Source organism: Leptodactylus fuscus, chromosome 2 (assembly GCF_031893055.1).
Source record: "Leptodactylus fuscus isolate aLepFus1 chromosome 2, aLepFus1.hap2, whole genome shotgun sequence".
NCBI classification, from domain to species: Eukaryota; Metazoa; Chordata; class Amphibia; order Anura; family Leptodactylidae; genus Leptodactylus; species Leptodactylus fuscus.
Genome location: NC_134266.1, coordinates 265,654,185 through 265,673,811, shown reverse-complemented (window position 1 = coordinate 265,673,811; position 19,627 = coordinate 265,654,185). Strand labels below are relative to the sequence as shown.

The 19,627-nt window shown below is 49.5% G+C and overlaps 1 protein-coding gene across 10 annotated transcripts in view; it reads right to left on the bottom strand.

Moving 5' to 3' along the window:
* The window catches only part of GRM5 (glutamate metabotropic receptor 5), a 282,158-nt gene that overhangs the window by 52,111 nt on the left and 210,420 nt on the right, over positions 1 to 19,627 (bottom strand). For all 10 annotated transcript variants that reach the window (XM_075266190.1, XM_075266188.1, XM_075266191.1 and 7 more), the window contains exon 4: positions 17,444 to 17,679. In XM_075266190.1, the coding sequence (XP_075122291.1) occupies positions 17,444 to 17,679 (236 nt within the window). The remainder of the gene's footprint in view (positions 1 to 17,443; positions 17,680 to 19,627) is intronic.

Here is a 19,627-nt window from a genome sequence, read left to right as displayed (position 1 = left end):
TCGGCTGGGTAAAAGACTTCGTTCATCAGTCTATGAGAGAAGTTAAAGATACCATCTCTCACATGGCAAAAAGACCTCGTGTGGAGCCCAGCGAGCTCTCTCTCCCACCATTGGAGGATCTCCATATTGGGGAGCTGGATTCAGAGGAGGAATCCGAGGAAGTGGAGAAATCAATATTTCCGTTGGAAAAGATGCCCAGACTGCTCAAGACCATCCGGGCAAAGGACCGGGGTTAAATTCGGATTTAGTCCGAAAGATGGAGGCAGAGTGGAGACGGCCTGAAAGAGCGTTTAGCGCCACTAAACGCTTTAGATTCTTGTCCCCATTGCCGAATCCCAGCAGGGAACATGGGGGTTTCCCCCCAAAGTGGATATGGCCGTGGCCAAGCTATCTAAGCGCACGGTGGTCCCGTCTGAAGACGGATCGAATTTGCAGGATCCTATGGACCGCCGCGTCGAGGGCTCCCTGAGGCGGATATATGCAGCCTCCTCCGCCCAGGCTTCGGTGGGCATCTCCGCCAGCGAAGTGGTGTCAGGCCTGCGGGCTGAGTTGTCTTCCCTGGCTAGGGACATCGACACCGGAGTTCATCGTGACGACCTGCTATCAGCCATGTCAGATATTAATCTGATGGTAGACCACCTATCTGAGGCTGCCTTTTACCAGACGAAGCTGGCTTCTAGGGCAATGGCGCTTTCCACCGCAGCCAGACGCCCATTATGGCTCAAACCATGGAGAGTCGATAATGCCTCTAAATTTAATTTGTGCGCCCTCCCCTTCGAGCCTGGGAGGCTATTCGGTAGGGAATTAGACCGAATCATGGAAGGCCTCGCGGATTCCAAGGGGAAGAACCTCCCTCAACCCTCCAACAGCGGAAGACCTTCCTTTCGGGGCCGCGGATTTTCTAGGAGGGGCTCTCGAGGCCAGAGACGCTCCGGCCCTCAGACCAGAGGGAGAGGTCGTGGCGCCTCCCGTGACCAGCAGAAGCGCTCATCCTTCTGACTACCCGACCTCCCTTCCCCGCGCCCCCGCAGCTGTAGGCGACCGGCTTTCCCATCATTTGGCCGCTTGGAGTCTTCATATTCAGGACCCTTGGGTCTTACAACTGATCCAGGAAGGCTACAGAATAAGTTTCATATCTCACCCTGCGGAGAAATTTATAACAACTCGCCCTTTTCAGGGCACCAAACAACTTCATCTAGAAAGGTCCATTCAGGAGTACGTGGACAAAGCCACGCTGGAACCCGTTCCTCTCACAGAACGCGGCCAAGGCGTTTACTCTCCGGTCTTCTTAGTTCCCAAGTCGTCAGGCGGATGGCGGATGATCATCGATCTCAGGTACCTGAATCAGTTCATCCACAAGGTACGGTTCCGTATGGAAACCATCAGATCGGTACTCCCCTTCCTGCAGCCCGGGGATCATTTCGTCACCTTGGACCTAAGGGACGCATACCTCCACGTACCTATTTTTCCAGCTCACAGAAGATTCCTAAGGATTGCTGTGTACTTAAACGGAAGGTTGTCTCATTTCCAGTTTACGGCTCTCCCATTCGGCATATCCTCGGCCCCCCACACCTTCACAAAGATAGTGGCTCCGGTCGCAGCCGCCCTGCGCCTCCAGGGGATCTTTTTAGTTCCGTATCTAGACGACTGGCTCCTAAAAGCCCGGTCAAAGGAGGTTCTCGCCACACAACTAGAGACCACAGTGGCTTTACTAAACGAGCTGGGCTGGCTAGCAAACTGGCAGAAGTCAGTAGTGGTTCCATCAACCCGGATCCAGTTCCTGGGATTCATCTTGGACTCACTCAGTATGACGATCTCCCTGCCCTCTCCTCGCAAGGAGAAGATTGGTCGAGCGGCTCATCACCTATCCATTACCCGGAAGGTTACTATCAGGACGGCCTTGAAGGTCCTAGGTCTCATGTCCGCCACCATCGAGGCAGTCCCCTGGGCCCTGTGGCACATGCGCCCCTTACAAAGCGAGATCTTGAGAGTCTGGAACCACAGTCCTTCAGGACTTCAGAGGCCTATCCAGTTATCCATCAGTACCCGTCGATCACTGGCTTGGTGGTCTCATCTCCAAGACGGGAAGTCCACGGTCCAGACCTCCTGGATCCTGTTGACGACAGATGCCTCCCTCACAGGATGGGGAGCGCATCTAGGGGAGACCCCGGTACGAGGTACATGGAATCGTCTGGAGAAAATGCGCTCGTCCAATTGGCGCGAGCTTACGGCAGTTCACCGTGCTCTTCTGGCGTTTGCACATCACCTGCAGGGACAAGCGGTGAAGATAAGGACAGACAACTTAACAGTAGTTCACTACATCAACAAACAAGGGGGAACCAGATCCCCCTCTCTCCTGCAGGTGACCAACCTAATATTCTCCTGGGCAGAAAGGAATCTGTCCCAGTTGTCGGCTGTTCACATTCGAGGTCGCTTGAACATCCTTGCGGATCAGCTCAGCAGAGGCCTGGTGACGTCAGGCGAATGGTCCTTGGATCCAGAAATCTTTCACCATCTTACCGAGATGTGGGGTCTCCCCGAGGTGGATCTGATGGCCACCCAGTACAACGCCAAAGTAGAAAGGTTTTGCTCCCTGTACCAGGAGGACAACCCTTTGGCGGTAGATGCCCTGTCAATACCTTGGAGGTTCAAACTGGCATACGTTTTTCCTCCCATTCCGATGATTCCGAAGGTATTGGCGAAGCTCAGGCAGGACCAGACCTCGGCAATAGTGATCATGCCGTTCTGGCCAAAAAGGGCATGGTTTACCCACCTCATTCTGATGAGTCGAGGGATCTACTGGAGGCTTCCATCAGTCCACAACCTGGTAACTCTAAACAGACAGCTCTGCCAGGACCTGGACAGGTTCAACCTCACTGCCTGGAGGTTAACCGCGCCGTATGTGGAGATAGAGGATTGTCCCAGGGAGCGCTAAGAACACTAGCCCATTCAAGAGCGGAATCTACTAACCGGAGCTATCAGAGGATCGCCCATGTATTCCGAGGCTGGTGTGAGGAGAACCAGCGCGATGCCGACAGAAATTCAATTGTGGAGTTCCTACAAGACAGCCTAGAGAGGGGGCTTTCACCAGCCACCCTGAAGGTTCAAGTTTCAGCGCTGTCTGCTCTCCTGGAAACTCGGCTATCACAAGATCCTCTAATTAAGCAGTTCCTAAGAGGGGCCACCAGGCTCCGACCCCAGGTACAACCTCCAGTCCCTCGGTGGGATCTGGCTGCAGTTCTACAAGGGCTATGTGCTCCCCCCTTCGAACCTTTATCTGATGTGGATTGGAAGTACCTGTCATACAAGGTTACTAGAGATGAGCGAACAGTGTTCTATCGAACTCATGTTCGATCGGATATTAGGCTGTTCGGCATGTTCGAATCGAATCGAACACCGCGTGGTAAAGTGCGCCATTACTCGATTCCCCTCCCACCTTCCCTGGCGCCTTTTTTGCTCCAATAACAGCGCAGGGTAGGTGGGACAGGAACTACGACACCGGTGACGTTGAAAAAAGTAGGCAAAACCCATTGGCTGCCGAAAACATGTGACCTCTAATTTAAAAGAACAGCGCCGCCCAGCTTCGCGTCATTCTGAGCTTGCAATTCACCGAGGACGGAGGTTTCCGTCCAGCTAGCTAGGGCTTAGATTCTGGGTAGGCAGGGACAGGCTAGGATAGGAAGGAGAAGACAACCAACAGCTCTTGTAAGAGCTAAATTCCAGGGAGAAGCTTGTCAGTGTAACGTGGCACTGACGGGCTCAATCGCCGCAACCCAGCTTTCCCAGGATCCTGAATGGAATACACTGTCAGTGTATTCCCGTATACCCGATATATACCCCGATACCCGTTCCAACGGTGTGCCCCCCCACCTTCACCCCAGAAATACCCTGCAAGTCCCCTAGCAATAGAATTGGGGCTATATACACCCACAATTTTTACTACTGGTATACAGTGCCATTGTCTGACTGGGAATTCAAAGAATATATTGGGAATACAAATACCCTCATTTCTTGCTACTGCCATATAGTGCCAGTTTCTGACTGGGAATTCAAAGAATATATTGGGGTTACGTGCACCCACAATTTTTACTACTGGTATACAGTGCCATTGTCTGACTGGGAATTCAAAGAATATATTGGGGTTATAAATACCCTCATTTCTTGCTACTGCCATATAGTGCCAGTTTCTGACTGGTAATTCAAAGAATATATTGGGGTTACGTGCACCCACAATTTTTACTACTGGTATACAGTGCCATTGTCTGACTGGGAATTCAAAGAGTATATTGGGAATACAAATACCCTCATTTCTTGCTACTGCCATATAGTGCCAGTGTCTGACTGGGAATTCAAAGAATATATTGGGGTTACGTGCACCCACAATTTTTACTACTGGTATACAGTGCCATTGTCTGACTGGGAATTCAAAGAGTATATTGGGAATACAAATACCCTCATTTCTTGCTACTGCCATATAGTGCCAGTTTCTGACTGGTAATTCAAAGAATATATTGGGGTTACGTGCACCCACAATTTTTACTACTGGTATACAGTGCCATTGTCTGACTGGGAATTCAAAGAATATATTGGGGTTATAAATACCCTCATTTCTTGCTACTGCCATATAGTGCCAGTTTCTGACTGGTAATTCAAAGAATATATTGGGGTTACGTGCACCCACAATTTTTACTACTGGTATACAGTGCCATTGTCTGACTGGGAATTCAAAGAGTATATTGGGAATACAAATACCCTCATTTCTTGCTACTGCCATATAGTGCCAGTGTCTGACTGGGAATTCAAAGAATATATTGGGGTTACGTGCACCCACAATTTTTACTACTGGTATACAGTGCCATTGTCTGACTGGGAATTCAAAGAATATATTGGGGTTATAAATACCCTCATTTCTTGCTACTGCCATATAGTGCCAGTGTCTGACTGGGAATTCAAAGAATATATTGGGGTTACGTGCACCCACAATTTTTACTACTGGTATACAGTGCCAATTTCTAACTAGGAATTCAAAATGCGCAAGGCTCCCGGAAAGGGACGTGGACGAGGCCGTGGGCGAGGTCGGGGGAATGGTTCTGGGGAGCAAGGTAGCAGTGAAGCCACAGGGCGTCCCGTGCCTACTCCTGTGGGGCAGCAAGCATTGCGCCACTCCACAGTGCCAGGGTTGCTTGCCACATTAACTAAACTGCAGGGTACAAACCTTAGTAGGCCCGAGAACCAGGAACAGGTCTTGCAATGGCTGTCAGAGAACGCTTACAGCACATTGTCCAGCAGCCAGTCAGACTCTGCCTCCTCTCCTCCTATTACCCAACAGTCTTGTCTTCCTTCCTCCCAAAATTCCGAAGCTTTACAGAACAATAACCCAAACTGTCCCTGCTCCCCAGAGCTGTTCTCCGCTCCTTTCATTGTCCCTCAACCTGCCTCTCCACGTCACGATTCCACGAACCTAACAGAGGAGCATCTGTGTCCAGATGCTCAAACACTAGAGTCTCCTCCATCTCCGTTCGATTTGGTGGTGGATGACCAGCAACCCACCCTCATCGACGATGATGTGACGCAGTTGCCGTCAGGGCATCCAGTTGACTGGCGCATTGTGCGGGAGGAGGAGATGAGACAGGAGTTGGAAGAGGAAGTGGTGGATGATGAGGACACTGACCCGACCTGGACAGGGGGGATGTCAAGCGGGGAAAGTAGTGTGGATGTTGAGGCAGGTGCAGCACCAAAAAGGGTAGCTAGAGGCAGAGGCAGAGGTCAGCAGCTTAGGCGAAGCCAGGCCACACCCGGAATCTCCCAAGATGTTCCAGTTCGTACCCAGCCCCGAAAAACTCCCACCTCGAGGGCACGTTTCTCGAAGGTGTGGAGTTTTTTCAAGGAATGCGCCGAGGACAGATATAGTGTTGTCTGCACAATTTGCCTCTCGAAATTGATTAGGGGCTCTGAGAAGAGCAACCTGTCCACCACTTCAATGCGCCGTCATTTGGAATCCAAGCACTGGAATCAGTGGCAGGCAGCAACGGCAGGACAAAGGCCGCCTGCCGTTCACGCCACTGCCACTGCCTCTGCCTCTGCCACTGCCACTGCTGACTGTGCTGGCGATGCACTCCAGAGGACGAGCCAGGACACCACTTCATCTGCCTCCGCCACTTTGTTGACTTCTACCTCATCCTCCCCTGGTCCTGTCTTATCTCCTTCTCCTGCACCATCAAAGGCACCATCAGGCGTTTCTTTACAACAACCCACCATCTCTCAGACATTGGAGCGGCGGCAGAAATACACTGCTAACCACCCACACGCGCAAGCCTTGAACGCCAACATCGCTAAACTGCTGGCCCAGGAGATGTTGGCGTTCCGGCTTGTTGAAACTCCCGCCTTCCTGGACCTGATGGCAACTGCGGCACCTCGCTATGCCGTCCCTAGCCGTCACTACTTCTCCCGGTGTGCCGTCCCCGCCTTGCACCAGCACGTGTCACTCAACATCAGGCGGGCCCTTAGTTCCGCGCTTTGCACAAAGGTCCACTTGACCACCGACGCGTGGACAAGTGCATGCGGACAGGGACGCTACATTTCACTGACGGCACACTGGGTGAATGTAGTTGAGGCTGGGACTGCTTCCCAAACTGGCCCGGTGTACCTCGTCTCCCCGCCTAACATTCCTGGCAGGGACACGAGAAGAACACCCCCCTCCTCCTCCTCCTCTACCGCCTCCTCCTCCGCCACCGCCTCCTCCTCCGCCACCGCCTCCTCCTCCGCTGTTAGATTGACCCCAGCTACGAGTTGGAAACGTTGCAGCACTGGCGTTGGTAGACGTCAGCAGGCTGTGCTGAAGCTGATCAGCTTGGGGGACAGACAGCACACTGCCTCCGAGGTGAGGGATGCCCTCCTCGATGAGACGGCAATATGGTTTGAGCCGCTGCACCTGGGCCCAGGCATGGTCGTTTGTGATAACGGCCGGAACCTGGTAGCAGCTCTGGAGCTTGCCGGACTCCAACATGTTCCATGCCTGGCCCACGTCTTCAACCTAGTGGTGCAACGTTTCCTAAAGAGCTACCCCAATGTTCCAGAGCTACTGGTGAAAGTGCGGCGCATGTGCGCCCACTTTCGCAAGTCGACAGTAGCCGCTGCTAGCTTAAAATCTCTCCAGCAACGCCTGCATGTGCCACAACACCGGCTTTTGTGCGACGTCCCCACACGCTGGAACTCAACGTTTCAGATGTTGAATAGAGTGGTTGAGCAGCAGAGACCTTTGATGGAATACCAGCTACAAAACCCTAGGGTGCCACAAAGTCAGCTGCCTCAGTTTCACATCCATGAGTGGCCATGGATGAGAGACCTTTGTGACATCCTACGGGTCTTTGAGGAGTCCACAAGGAGGGTGAGCTCTGAGGATGCGATGGTGAGCCTTACAATCCCGCTCTTGTGTGTTCTGAGAGAATCCCTGATTGACATCAGGGATAACTCAGATCACACAGAGGAGTTAGGGATAGCATCCGATCCGTCACAGCTGGAGAGTAGGTCCACACATCTGTCCGCTTCACTGCGTTTAATGGAGGAGGAGGAGGAGGAGGAGGAGGAGGAAGAAGAGTTGTCCGATGATGTGATGGTGATACAGGAGGCTTCCGGGCAACTTCGAATCGTCCCATTGTTGCAGCGCGGATGGGTAGACATGGAGGATGAGGAGGAAATGGAGATTGAACTTTCCGGTGGGGCCAGAGGAGTCATGCCAACTAACACTGTGGCAGACATGGCTGAGTTCATGTTGGGGTGCTTTACAACCGACAAGCGTATTGTCAAAATCATGGAGGACAACCAGTACTGGATCTTTGCTATCCTTGACCCCCGGTATAAAAACAACATCTCGTCTTTTATTCCGGTAGAGGGGAGGGCCAATCGCATCAATGCTTGCCACAGGCAATTGGTGCAGAATATGATGGAGATGTTTCCAGCATGTGACAGTGGCGGCAGGGAGGGCAGTTCCTCCAGTAGGCAACCAAGTTCTCACCGGTCCACACAAACGAGGGGCACACTGTCTAAGGTCTGGGACACCTTGATGGCACCCCCTCGCCAAAGTGCCGCCACGGAGGGTCCTAGTGTCACCAGGCGTGAGAAGTATAGGCGCATGTTGCGGGAATACCTTTCCGACCACAGCCCTGTCCTCTCCGACCCCTCTGCGCCCTACACGTATTGGGTGTCGAAGTTGGACCTGTGGCTTGAACTTGCCCTATATGCCTTGGAGGTGCTGTCCTGTCCTGCCGCCAGCGTCCTATCTGAGAGGGTGTTCAGTGCAGCCGGTGGCATCATCACTGACAAGCGCACCCGTCTGTCAGCTGAGAGTGCCGACCGGCTCACTTTGATAAAAATGAACCACCACTGGATAGAGCCTTCATTTTTGTGCCCACCTGTGTAAAGCACCCCAACATGAAACTCCATGTCTGTACTCAACCTCTCCAATTCCTCCGCATCCTCATACTCATCCACCATAAGCGTTGCACAATTCTGCTAATACTAGGCTCCCTCCAACATGATTTCCCCCAACTCTGCTGGTTAGAGGCTCCCTCCACCCTGATTTCCACCAACTCTGCTGGTTAGAGGCTCCCTCCACCCTGCTTTCCCACAACTCTGCTGGTTAGAGGCTCCTTCCACCATGAATTTGCCCAAACTGGGCTGTTTAGAGGCTCCCTCCACCATGAATTGGTCCAAACTGGGCTGGTTAGAGGCTCCCTCCACCATGAATTGGTCCAAACTGGGGTGGTTAGAGGCTCCCTCCACCATTAATTGGTCCAAACTGGGCTGGTTAGAGGCTCCCTCCACCATGAATTGGTCCAAACTGGGCTGGTTAGAGGCTCCCTCCACCATGAATTGGTCCAAACTGGGGTGGTTAGAGGCTCCCTCCACCATTAATTGGTCCAAACTGGGCTGGTTAGAGGCTCCCTCCACCATTAATTGGTCCAAACTGGGCTGGTTAGAGGCTCCCTCCACCATGAATTTGCCCAAACTGGGCTGTTTAGAGGCTCCCTCCACCATTAATTGGTCCAAACTGGGCTGGTTAGAGGCTCCCTCCACAATTAATTGGTCCAAACTGGGCTAATTAGAGGCTCCCTCCACCATGAATTGGTCCAAACTGGGTTTTTTAGAGGCTCCCTCCACCATGAATTTGCCCAAACTGGGCTGTTTAGAGGCTCCCTCCACCATGAATTGGTCCAAACTGGGCTGGTTAGAGGCTCCCTCCACCATGAATTTCCCAAAACTTGGCTGTTTAGAGGCTCCCTCCACCATTAATTGGTCCAAACTGGGCTGGTTAGAGGCTCCCTCCACCATGAATTGGTCCAAACTGGGGTTTTTAGAGGCTCCCTCCACCATGAATTGGTCCAAACTTGGCTGTTTAGAGGCTCCCTCCACCATGAATTGGTCCAAACTGGGCTGGTTAGAGGCTTTCTCCACCATGAATTGGTCCAAACTGGGTTTTTTAGAGGCTCCCTCCACCATGAATTTGCCCAAACTGGGCTGTTTAGAGGCTCCCTCCACCATGAATTGGTCCAAACTGGGTTTTTTAGAGGCTCCCTCCACCATGAATTGGTCCAAACTGGGCTGGTTAGAGGCTCCCTCCACCATGAATTGGTCCAAACTGGGGTGGTTAGAGGCTCCCTCCACCATTAATTGGTCCAAACTGGGCTGGTTAGAGGCTCCCTCCACCATTAATTGGTCCAAACTGGGCTGGTTAGAGGCTCCCTCCACCATGAATTTGCCCAAACTGGGCTGTTTAGAGGCTCCCTCCACCATTAATTGGTCCAAACTGGGCTGGTTAGAGGCTCCCTCCACAATTAATTGGTCCAAACTGGGCTAATTAGAGGCTCCCTCCACCATGAATTGGTCCAAACTGGGTTTTTTAGAGGCTCCCTCCACCATGAATTTGCCCAAACTGGGCTGTTTAGAGGCTCCCTCCACCATGAATTGGTCCAAACTGGGCTGGTTAGAGGCTCCCTCCACCATGAATTTCCCAAAACTTGGCTGTTTAGAGGCTCCCTCCACCATTAATTGGTCCAAACTGGGCTGGTTAGAGGCTCCCTCCACCATGAATTGGTCCAAACTGGGCTGGTTAGAGGCTCCCTCCACCATTAATTGGTCCAAACTGGGCTGGTTAGAGGCTCCCTTCACCATGAATTTGCCCAAACTGGGCTGGTTAGAGGCTCCCTCCACCATGAATTGGTCCAAACTGGGTTTTTTAGAGGCTCCCTCCACCATGAATTTGCCCAAACTGGGCTGGTTAGAGGCTCCCTCCACCATGAATTGGTCCAAACTGGGCTGGTTAGAGGCTCCCTCCACCATGAATTTGCCCAAACTGGGCTGTTTAGAGGCTCCCTCCACCATTAATTGGTCCAAACTGGGCTGGTTAGAGGCTCCCTCCACCATGAATTTGCCCAAACTGGGCTGTTTAGAGGCTCCCTCCACCATGAATTGGTCCAAACTGGGTTTTTTAGAGGCTCCCTCCACCATGAATTGGTCCAAACTGGGCTGGTTAGAGGCTCCCTCCACCATGAATTTCCCAAAACTTGGCTGTTTAGAGGCTCCCTCCACCATGAATTGGTCCAAACTGGGCTGGTTAGAGGCTCCCTCCACCATGAATTTCCCAAAACTTGGCTGTTTAGAGGCTCCCTCCACCATGAATTGGTCCAAACTGGGCTGGTTAGAGGCTCCCTCCACCATTAATTGGTCCAAACTGGGCTGGTTAGAGGCTCCCTCCACCATGAATTGGTCCAAACTGGGTTTTTTAGAGGCTCCCTCCACCATGAATTTGCCCAAACTGGGCTGTTTAGAGGCTCCCTCCACCATGAATTGGTTCAAACTGGGCTGGTTAGAGGCTCCCTCCACCATTAATTGGTCCAAACTGGGCTGGTTAGAGGCTCCCTCCACCATTAATTGGTCCAAACTGGGCTGGTTAGAGGCTCCCTCCACCATGAATTTGCCCAAACTGGGCTGGTTAGAGGCTCCCTCCACCATGAATTGGTCCAAACTGGGTTTTTTAGAGGCTCCCTCCACCATGAATTTGCCCAAACTGGGCTGGTTAGAGGCTCCCTCCACCATGAATTGGTCCAAACTGGGGTTTTTAGAGGCTCCCTCCACCATGAATTTGCCCAAACTCTGCTGGTTAGAGGCTCAATCCACCCTGATTTTCAAAACAAATGTTGGTGCCAACCTCAACTTACTACAAGGGCCAAATTCACTGCTGGTGACAAGCTCTCCTCACTGCAAGTGCCAAATACACATGTTTCAAGGTGTTTTCCTACTGTCAGAGAGGTGGTATTGAGTGTGTAAAGTGTGTAGTTGTTAGGCTGTGATGTTGGGGTAATAGAGGGTCTTTGGTGTGTTAGATGCCCCCAGACATGCTTCCCCTGCTGTCCCAGTGTCATTCCAGAGGTGTTGGCATCATTTCCTGGGGTGTCATAGTGGACTTGGTGACCCTCCAGACACGGATTTGGGTTTCCCCCTTAACGAGTATCTGTTCCCCATAGACTATAATGGGGTTCGAAACCCGTTCGAACACACGAACATTGAGCGGCTGTTCGAATCGAATTTCGAACCTCGAACATTTTAGTGTTCGCTCATCTCTAAAGGTTACCTTTCTGTTGGCAATAACCTCCGCCAAAAGAGTTGGAGAACTACAGGCCTTAGCGGCCTCTGAACCCTTTATAACCTTTTTCTCTGACAGGGTACAGCTGAGGTTTGTTCCAGGATTTTTGCCAAAAGTACCTTCACTTCAGAATATCAACCAGGTAATTTCTTTACCGGCCTTCTTTCCCTCCCCCACGTCCGAGTGGGAGGAGAAGATGCACAAGCTGGACTTGGTTAGGGCACTTCGGATCTACCTGGACCATACAGCCTCCTTCCAGAGATCAGAAAATCTGCTGATCAACGTATTTGGCCACAACAGAGGTGTCAAAGCATCGAAGGGGACTCTGTCCAGATGGATCAAGGAGGCCATCACTTGCTCCCTGCGTGCTCAAGACCTTCCGGTACCTGAGTTTGTCCGTGCCCATACCACCAGAGCAGTGGCGACGTCCTGGGCGGAAAGACGTTCCCTTTCCTTGGAACAGATATGTGCCGCTGCTTCCTGGAGTTCACAGCTGACCTTCGCCAGACACTACAGGTTAGATTGGCGTGCGGCGGATTCCACAGCATTTGGACAGTCTGTCTTGGCATCAGCCTGCCAGGATCACCCACCCTGGGGTAATGGCGATACTTGCTAAATCCCCAGTTGTGCTGCTGGTTGGGCGTAGGGGGAATGGAAGATTATGAATGATAATCTGTTTTCCCTTAGCCCAAACAGCAGCACAAGGCTCCCTCCCAGATCCTTGTTATGGTGTATTGTATTTGTATTTGTATTGTATTTATATACTTTGATACTAACACAGGGGGGAGGAGGTCTTGCAGCCTCTTTATAGGGGGTAAAGCTGTTAGTTAATTAAAACTTCCACCTGTCCTAACAGCTCACAGGGGCAGAAATACCCCAGTTGTGCTGCTGTTTGGGCTAAGGGAAAACAGATTATCATTCATAATCTTCCATTCTTTCTGTAGCCTCTACTAGGTTTGACGCAGCAAAATCTGCAACAGTAGAAGCAACGTGAGGCCTCAGCCTGAAGGTGTTTTCTATAACATTGTATTGAATGGAAGATCCCTGGATCAGCTTTTTGGAAAGACTACAGAATTCGGAACGAGCGCTGCATCCTCTTCATTAGCAGGTACTATGTTAGGATATTCCATTGTACATATAGGTATACGAGGGTAGTCTGAAAAGTTTCCGACCTCCACATGTAGATGGCAACGATCGTCAACCAAAGTTGAGGAATGTGTTGGCGCATGCGTTGGAATGTACTCACAAAAATTTCAGCCATTTTAGGGGGCCACATGGTGGCTCAGTGGTTAGCACCGCAGCCTTGCAGCTCTGGAGTTCTGGTGTTCAAATCCCACCAAGGGCATAAAACCATCTGCAAGGAGTTTGTATGTTCTCCCCGTGTTTGCATGGATTTCCATCCCATATTCCAAAGACATACTGATAGGGAAAAATGTACATTGTGAGCTCTATGTGGGGCTCACAATCTACATTTAAAAAAAAAAAAAATTCAGCCATTTTGTACCAGCGGTTTTTCTTTGACAGTCATTGTAGTGTAGCGTACCGCAATAAATCAGTTTTGGCGCCGATTAATTACTGTGGATGAAACTTGGATACACCATCACACCCCAGAAACAAAACACAGTCAAAACAGTTGACTAAACTGCGCCAACAGAGCTTTGCAAATGTTCATCCAAACACGTTTTTGGTCCAGAGTGAGCAATCGCGGCACCCGGCGCGCGGTCAGCTTTCTCATCCCTAAATTTTCAACCAATATGGGGCAAACACGTTCTTTCGATATGCTCATGGCCTCTGCTATCTCTCTAATCTTCATTCGACTGTTCTCTAGCACCATTTGGTTGAACTTGAGCAATGTTTTGGTTCATGGTTGCAGTTTTTGGCTGCTCCGAACGTTCATCGACAACCAAGCTGATATGGCCAGGTTTAAATTCAGCTGCCCAGAACTTGACGGTGGTACATGATGGTGCAGAGTCCCCGTACACAGCATCCAACTCCTCTTTAAAGGGATTCTACCATTAAAAAACTTTTTTTTCTAGATAACACTTCGGAATAGCCTTTTGAAAGGCTATTCGTCTCCTACCTTTGGAAGTGATCTCCGCCGCGCCGTTCGTTCGAAATACCGGTTTGTACTGGTATGCTAATTAGTTCTCTTGCAGCGATGGGGGCGTCCCCATTGCTGCTCGAAAACCGACTCCAGTGCCGCCTCTGTCTTCTTCTGCATCCTCCCCTTCCTTCTTCGGCTTGACGTCGGACGCCTGCGCAGTATGCTACGTTCGGCGAAGTTTGCCGAACAGAGCGTACTGCGCAGGCGTCCGACGTCAAGCCGAAGAAGGAAGGGGAGGATGCAGAAGAAGACAGAGGCGGCACTGGAGTCGGTTTTCGAGCAGCAATGGGGACGCCCCCATCGCTGCAAGAGAACTAATTAGCATACCGGTACAAACCGGTATTTCGAACGAACGGCGCAGCGGAGATAACTTACAAAGGTAGGAGACGAATAGCCTTTCTAAAGGCTATTCCAACGTGTTACCTAGAAAAAATAGTTTTTTAATGGTAGAATCCCTTTAAAGGGATTCTACCATTAAAAACCTTTTATTTTTGTTGATAAGACATCGGAATAGCCTTTAGAAAGGCTATTCGTCTCTTACCTTTAGATGTGATCTCCGCTGCGCTGTTCCTTAGAAATACCGTTTTTTACCGGTATGCAAATTAGTTCTCTCGCAGCGATAGGGGTGGGCTCCAGCGCTGAAGATGCGATGAGGGCGTCCCCACTGCTCCTCGAGAACAGGCTCCAGCGACGACTCTATCTTCTGCTGGATCCTCCCCTTCTTTCGTCGTCTTTCTTCAGCGGCGTCACCTCCGACGCCTGCGCAGTTGGCTCTGCCAGTGAGACACTAGTTGAGCCGACTGCGCATGCGCACAATTGGGGCCTCGGAACTATGGCCACTGGCCAGCATGTGCAGTCGGCTCTACTGGTGTCTCAATGGCAGAGCCAACTGCGCAGGCGAAGAAAGACGAGGAAAGAAGGAGGATCCAGTAGAAGATAGGGGCGTCGCAGGATCCTGTTCTCGAGCCGCAGTGGAGACACCCTCAACGCATCTTCAGTGCTGGGGCCCGCCCCCATCGCTGCGAGAGAACTAATTTATATACCGGTAAAAACCGGTATTTCTAAGGAACGGCACAGGGGAGATCACATCTAAAGGTAAGAGACGAATAGCCTTTCTAAAGACTATTCCAACGTCTTATCCACAGAAAAAAGGTTTTTAATGGTAGAATCCCTTTAATTTGCGCAGGCGTATTGCCTTTCAAAAACAAATATCTAATAACAGCTCGATATTCGATTTCATCCATTTTCACAAAATCACTCGCATCGACTGACTACAACGACTGTCAAAGAAAAACCGCTGGTGCAAAACAGTTGAAATTTTTGTGACTACATTCCAACGCATGCGCGAACACATTCCCCAACTTTGGTTGACGAGTGTTGCCATCAACATGTGTTGGTTGGAAACTTTTCAGACTATCCTCGTAAGTCCATGACAGATCTTCTAGGTCCCAGCTCCCATGACAATCCATCGAAACTCGCAGTAACATTCTGAGCACCGATGGGGGGACAGAGGGGTCTAACCTCTTCGATGCTGCAGGAGTTAAGGGTTAACCGATCGGATTCCGGAGAACCGCTCCATGTGAGCGCAGCCTCAGACTACTCTCCTCGGGTCTGTACCATTACAGTAATTTTTACGACCACTGATCTTAATCTTGCAGCGCCCGATGATCATTTCCATCTCTAATCCACTAAGCCGAACATTTCTCCCGTTTTTTTTTAATAACTTGGTAATAAACCGCTCTGGAAATGAAACCCGGGGTAAGATCTAAAAGCGGAGACTTTATATCCTGTCAAAATGGCAGATGGTTGACAATTTTATGACACGAACTAAATGTATTTCCTGCGGCAGCCGTAAAATATAATCCTAAAGGGCGACTGAAATAAAATATAAAACCACCGCCATATAGTCACGAAGTACGGGGAAGAGACGAGCGTGTCGCATCTCAGTAACTTATTATGTTACTTGTGAAACCACTTCATGGCTGGGCCCAGGTTCCCATCTTTAAGTTTTTTCGTAGATTTTTTTTTTTTTTTTTTAAATAATTTTTATGTCATTTTTATTTTTGCATTTATTACCCAATTTATTTATTTTTTTACTAATATTTTTTTTCTATTTTTGCTGGGGATGGGGTAGTAATATTTTTTTTATATTATTTTATTTTTTTCGTCTTTAATATATTTATTGCCATTTACTGTATATACTCGAGTATAAGCCGAGTTTTTCAGCACAGTTTTTGGGCTTATACTAGAGTCATTACGGTAAAATTCTGCTAGCAGGCCAGGAACGCAGACCCCGCTCCCCCCACCATTCATTTGGGCCTAATCCGGAGCGGAATGCCGCGATGGGATGATGGTGCACTGCACTGGCCCCCTTAGTATCCCCAGATACAATACAATGGACCGCACAGTAGCCACAGATACAATACAATGGCCCCCACAGTATCCCCAGATACAATACAATGGCCCCAAAGTAGCCCCAGATACAATACAATGGCCCCCACAGTAGCCACAGATACAATACAATGGCCCCCACAGTAGCCACAGATACAATACAATGGCCCCCACAGTAGCCCCAGATACAATACAATGGTCCTCACAGTAGCCACAGATACAATACAATGGCCCCCACAGTAGCCACAGATACAATACAATGGCCCCCACAGTAGCCCCAGATACAATACAATGGTCCTCACAGTAGCCCCAGATACAATACAATGGCCCCCACAGTAGCCCCAGATACAATACAATGGCCCCCACAGTAGCCCCAGATATAATACAATGGCCCTCACAGTAGCCACAGATACAATACAATGGCCCCCTTAGTATCCCCAGATACAATACCATGGCCCCCACAGTAGCCACAGATACAATACAATGGCCCCCTTAGTATCCCCAGATACAATGCAATGGCCCTCACAGTATCCCCAGATACAATTCAATGGCCCCCACAGTATCCCCAGATACAATACAATGGCCCCCACAGTAGCCGCAGATACAATACAATGGCCCCCTTAGTATCCCCAGATACAATACAATGGCCCCCTTAGTATCCCCAGATACAATACAATGGCCCCCACAGTAGCCGCAGATACAATACAATGGCCCCCTCAGTAGCCCCCACACTTAGTATAATAGACACGGGCGAGTGGCAAGCTACATTCATTACTCACCATTCTACTCTGTGCAACTTCTCTGTTCCAGGGCTTGCCATGACGCCAGAACTTGGACCCCAGAAAGGAAGTGGGGAGCAGAGGGGTCAGTAATGAATGCCGCTCACCATTCACTCACCTGGGCGTCTGTAATGGCAATATTCACCACTATAAATACTGATGGAAGCCATCATTGTGCTAAAGGAGGACCGTGCATTGATATCCATCCTGGGGATTGGCAGTGGTTTTCATTTGTGGGTCTTACTCCCAACTGTTGGGGTATCATAGGTCGAAACGTAACCTAACTACATAATGTAAATGTGCAATTACTGTATATCTGCTGTTATCTAACATTGGGCGCTTACATCTCCTCCCCACCCAGGAGCCATGGCTACTACCCCCGTACTCATCTATATTAGCTCGGATTCTACGTTCACTGACCCAGCCATCGCATTGCATTCTCCTTCCTCTGTGAATTCCTTTATTACTTGCGTATGAGGCGACATTATGTAATGACCCGTCGATGGAAGGACAGATCTATTCACTCACCGCTGCAGGTCTTGTTGTAGATTTGGTTGTCCTGCGAATATCCTTTCAATTTGCACTTGAACTTGTTTTGCCAAAACTCCTGGAACCAGGGATTGCGGAGATTGGTCTCTGGCCGTAGCTGCAGGTAATAATCGTCAAACCATTTCACATCAGGAGACTGTAGTTTGATGGTTATTCCTCCGGCAGCCTCTCGCTGATAACCGTCTGTCACATCATACCTGTCTGCCCAGCCATCACTGCGGAGATAAATAACATGATAAATCCTCCTGTTCAGAATCTCATACAGAAATGTGATGGATGTTCTTATCTGCTGAACATTTCTATAATAGCTACTTTATTAAATCCCACATATCCCGCATTGTTCCCTGAAACCATAAAACTATAATCACAGGTACGGACGGGAGACAAAAGTTATTTTAGGTTTAGTTAAAGGGCAAGTTGAGCCATTGTTATTATTCCTTATGTGGAGATCACGCCAATGTTCCTGGTTACAATGTATCGGAGGCCATTCTTGCCACTGGGTCTCCTTTCTTTATTATCTACCCTAAAATTCAAGGGCACCCCAAGTGACATCACGAGGGTTGAGCCCATCTTGAGATTTCAGGATTGATTTTAAAATCTGATTTCCGATCATTTTCCAGCTCCTGATCCCGATCGTGAAATTTGCTCGATCGACGATTGGGATCTGATCTTTCCTGATCCCGATCGCTGAACCCTAATGGTATATTATACATACAGTAGGGTTGAGCCAATTTTGAGATTTCAAAATCTGATTTCCGATCATTTTCCAGCCGATCCCGATCATGAAATTTGCTCGATCGCCGATCGGGATCCGATCTTGCCCGATCCTGATCGCTCAACCCTAGACATCACACATCAATTATAAGAACATTACAAGGGTGTGCCCCGGGAGAACCACAATCACCATCATTATTGCATCCTCCTTGTCACCGCACCACCCTAGGCTTTTGTGAAAAGAGACAGCGACCACCATGACCAGACACAGAATTTGTCATCATTGGCTTCTAAGTTATGGTCACATTGGACGGATAAAATAGGCGCAGGTAGACAATCCTCTGTGTGTACAACAGCAGTACAATGGAAGAAATTTTACAAGGGAATATTTTTCACTGTTTGCAATAAAAATCTGTAACAAAATCCACTACAAAATTTTGCACCAAATTTGGCCACAAATTCTGCAAGTTCCAAATATTGCACCTTATGGAAATCCTTAGTAGAGTCTATTTCATCTCTGAGGGTTGGACTCCCAGCTAGGGTTCAGCGATCGCGATTGGAAAAGATCGGATCCCAATCGGCGATCGAACAAATTTCACGATCCAGTGAGCGAAAGGGCCAATACAGTCCAGTGACGTCTCATAGGCATTTACCCATCTGGACACAGTGCCATACCTACACAGTTGTGCCTAGTTTTGCAGCCCAGAAGGATTTAGACCCCAACAAATCTCTCTGGGAAAACCACTGTAGACCGAGACCCCACGTTGCAGAAATAAATCCTTTTCTGTTCCAGATTTTGCTGCAATTTTATGAGTCAAAGCCAAGAATTTTTAAAGAAGTTTTAAAGTCACTCTGATGACAAGGTAGGTATGGTGTTGATGGTCAATGAGCAATGGGTAGAAAAGTGCAAGAGTGACTTTGCTGATACTGTCAGCCAAAAGCCTGTGTATCCATGTGTATCAATGGTGTACCTAGGGGAGGACATCCAACAGCTATAGGGTCATAGTGCTGTAAATGCAGATACCTACAACCACCACTAGGGGAGACATTTTGCTATGGGGCCCTAAGATTGCTGTATACACCTCTAATACTCGGGCAGCAGGAGCAGATGTTTTTTTAATCATTAATGGATTCCTCTTTTTCCTATTAGAAATCATACCCTTGAATTAAGCTGAACTCCAGCACTGGCCACCAAAGGCCATTTTCCCTGAAGGGATCCCTGTGGGCAGGAGTGTTCTTGGCACCTCATCTCTATGGCCCTCCAGCACTTCTGCAGACTGGTCAGACTGGGGTAATTGGTTGTGTTCTGCCACATATTCCCTGCAGGGTCGCTTTCTAGGCAATGGCCCAGATATAGTCCGACATGAGGACTAATTTGTCTTAGTCCTGACAATGTAAACTATATTTCGGTATATAGAGTATAACGCTGTGACCTTACAGCTCAATGAA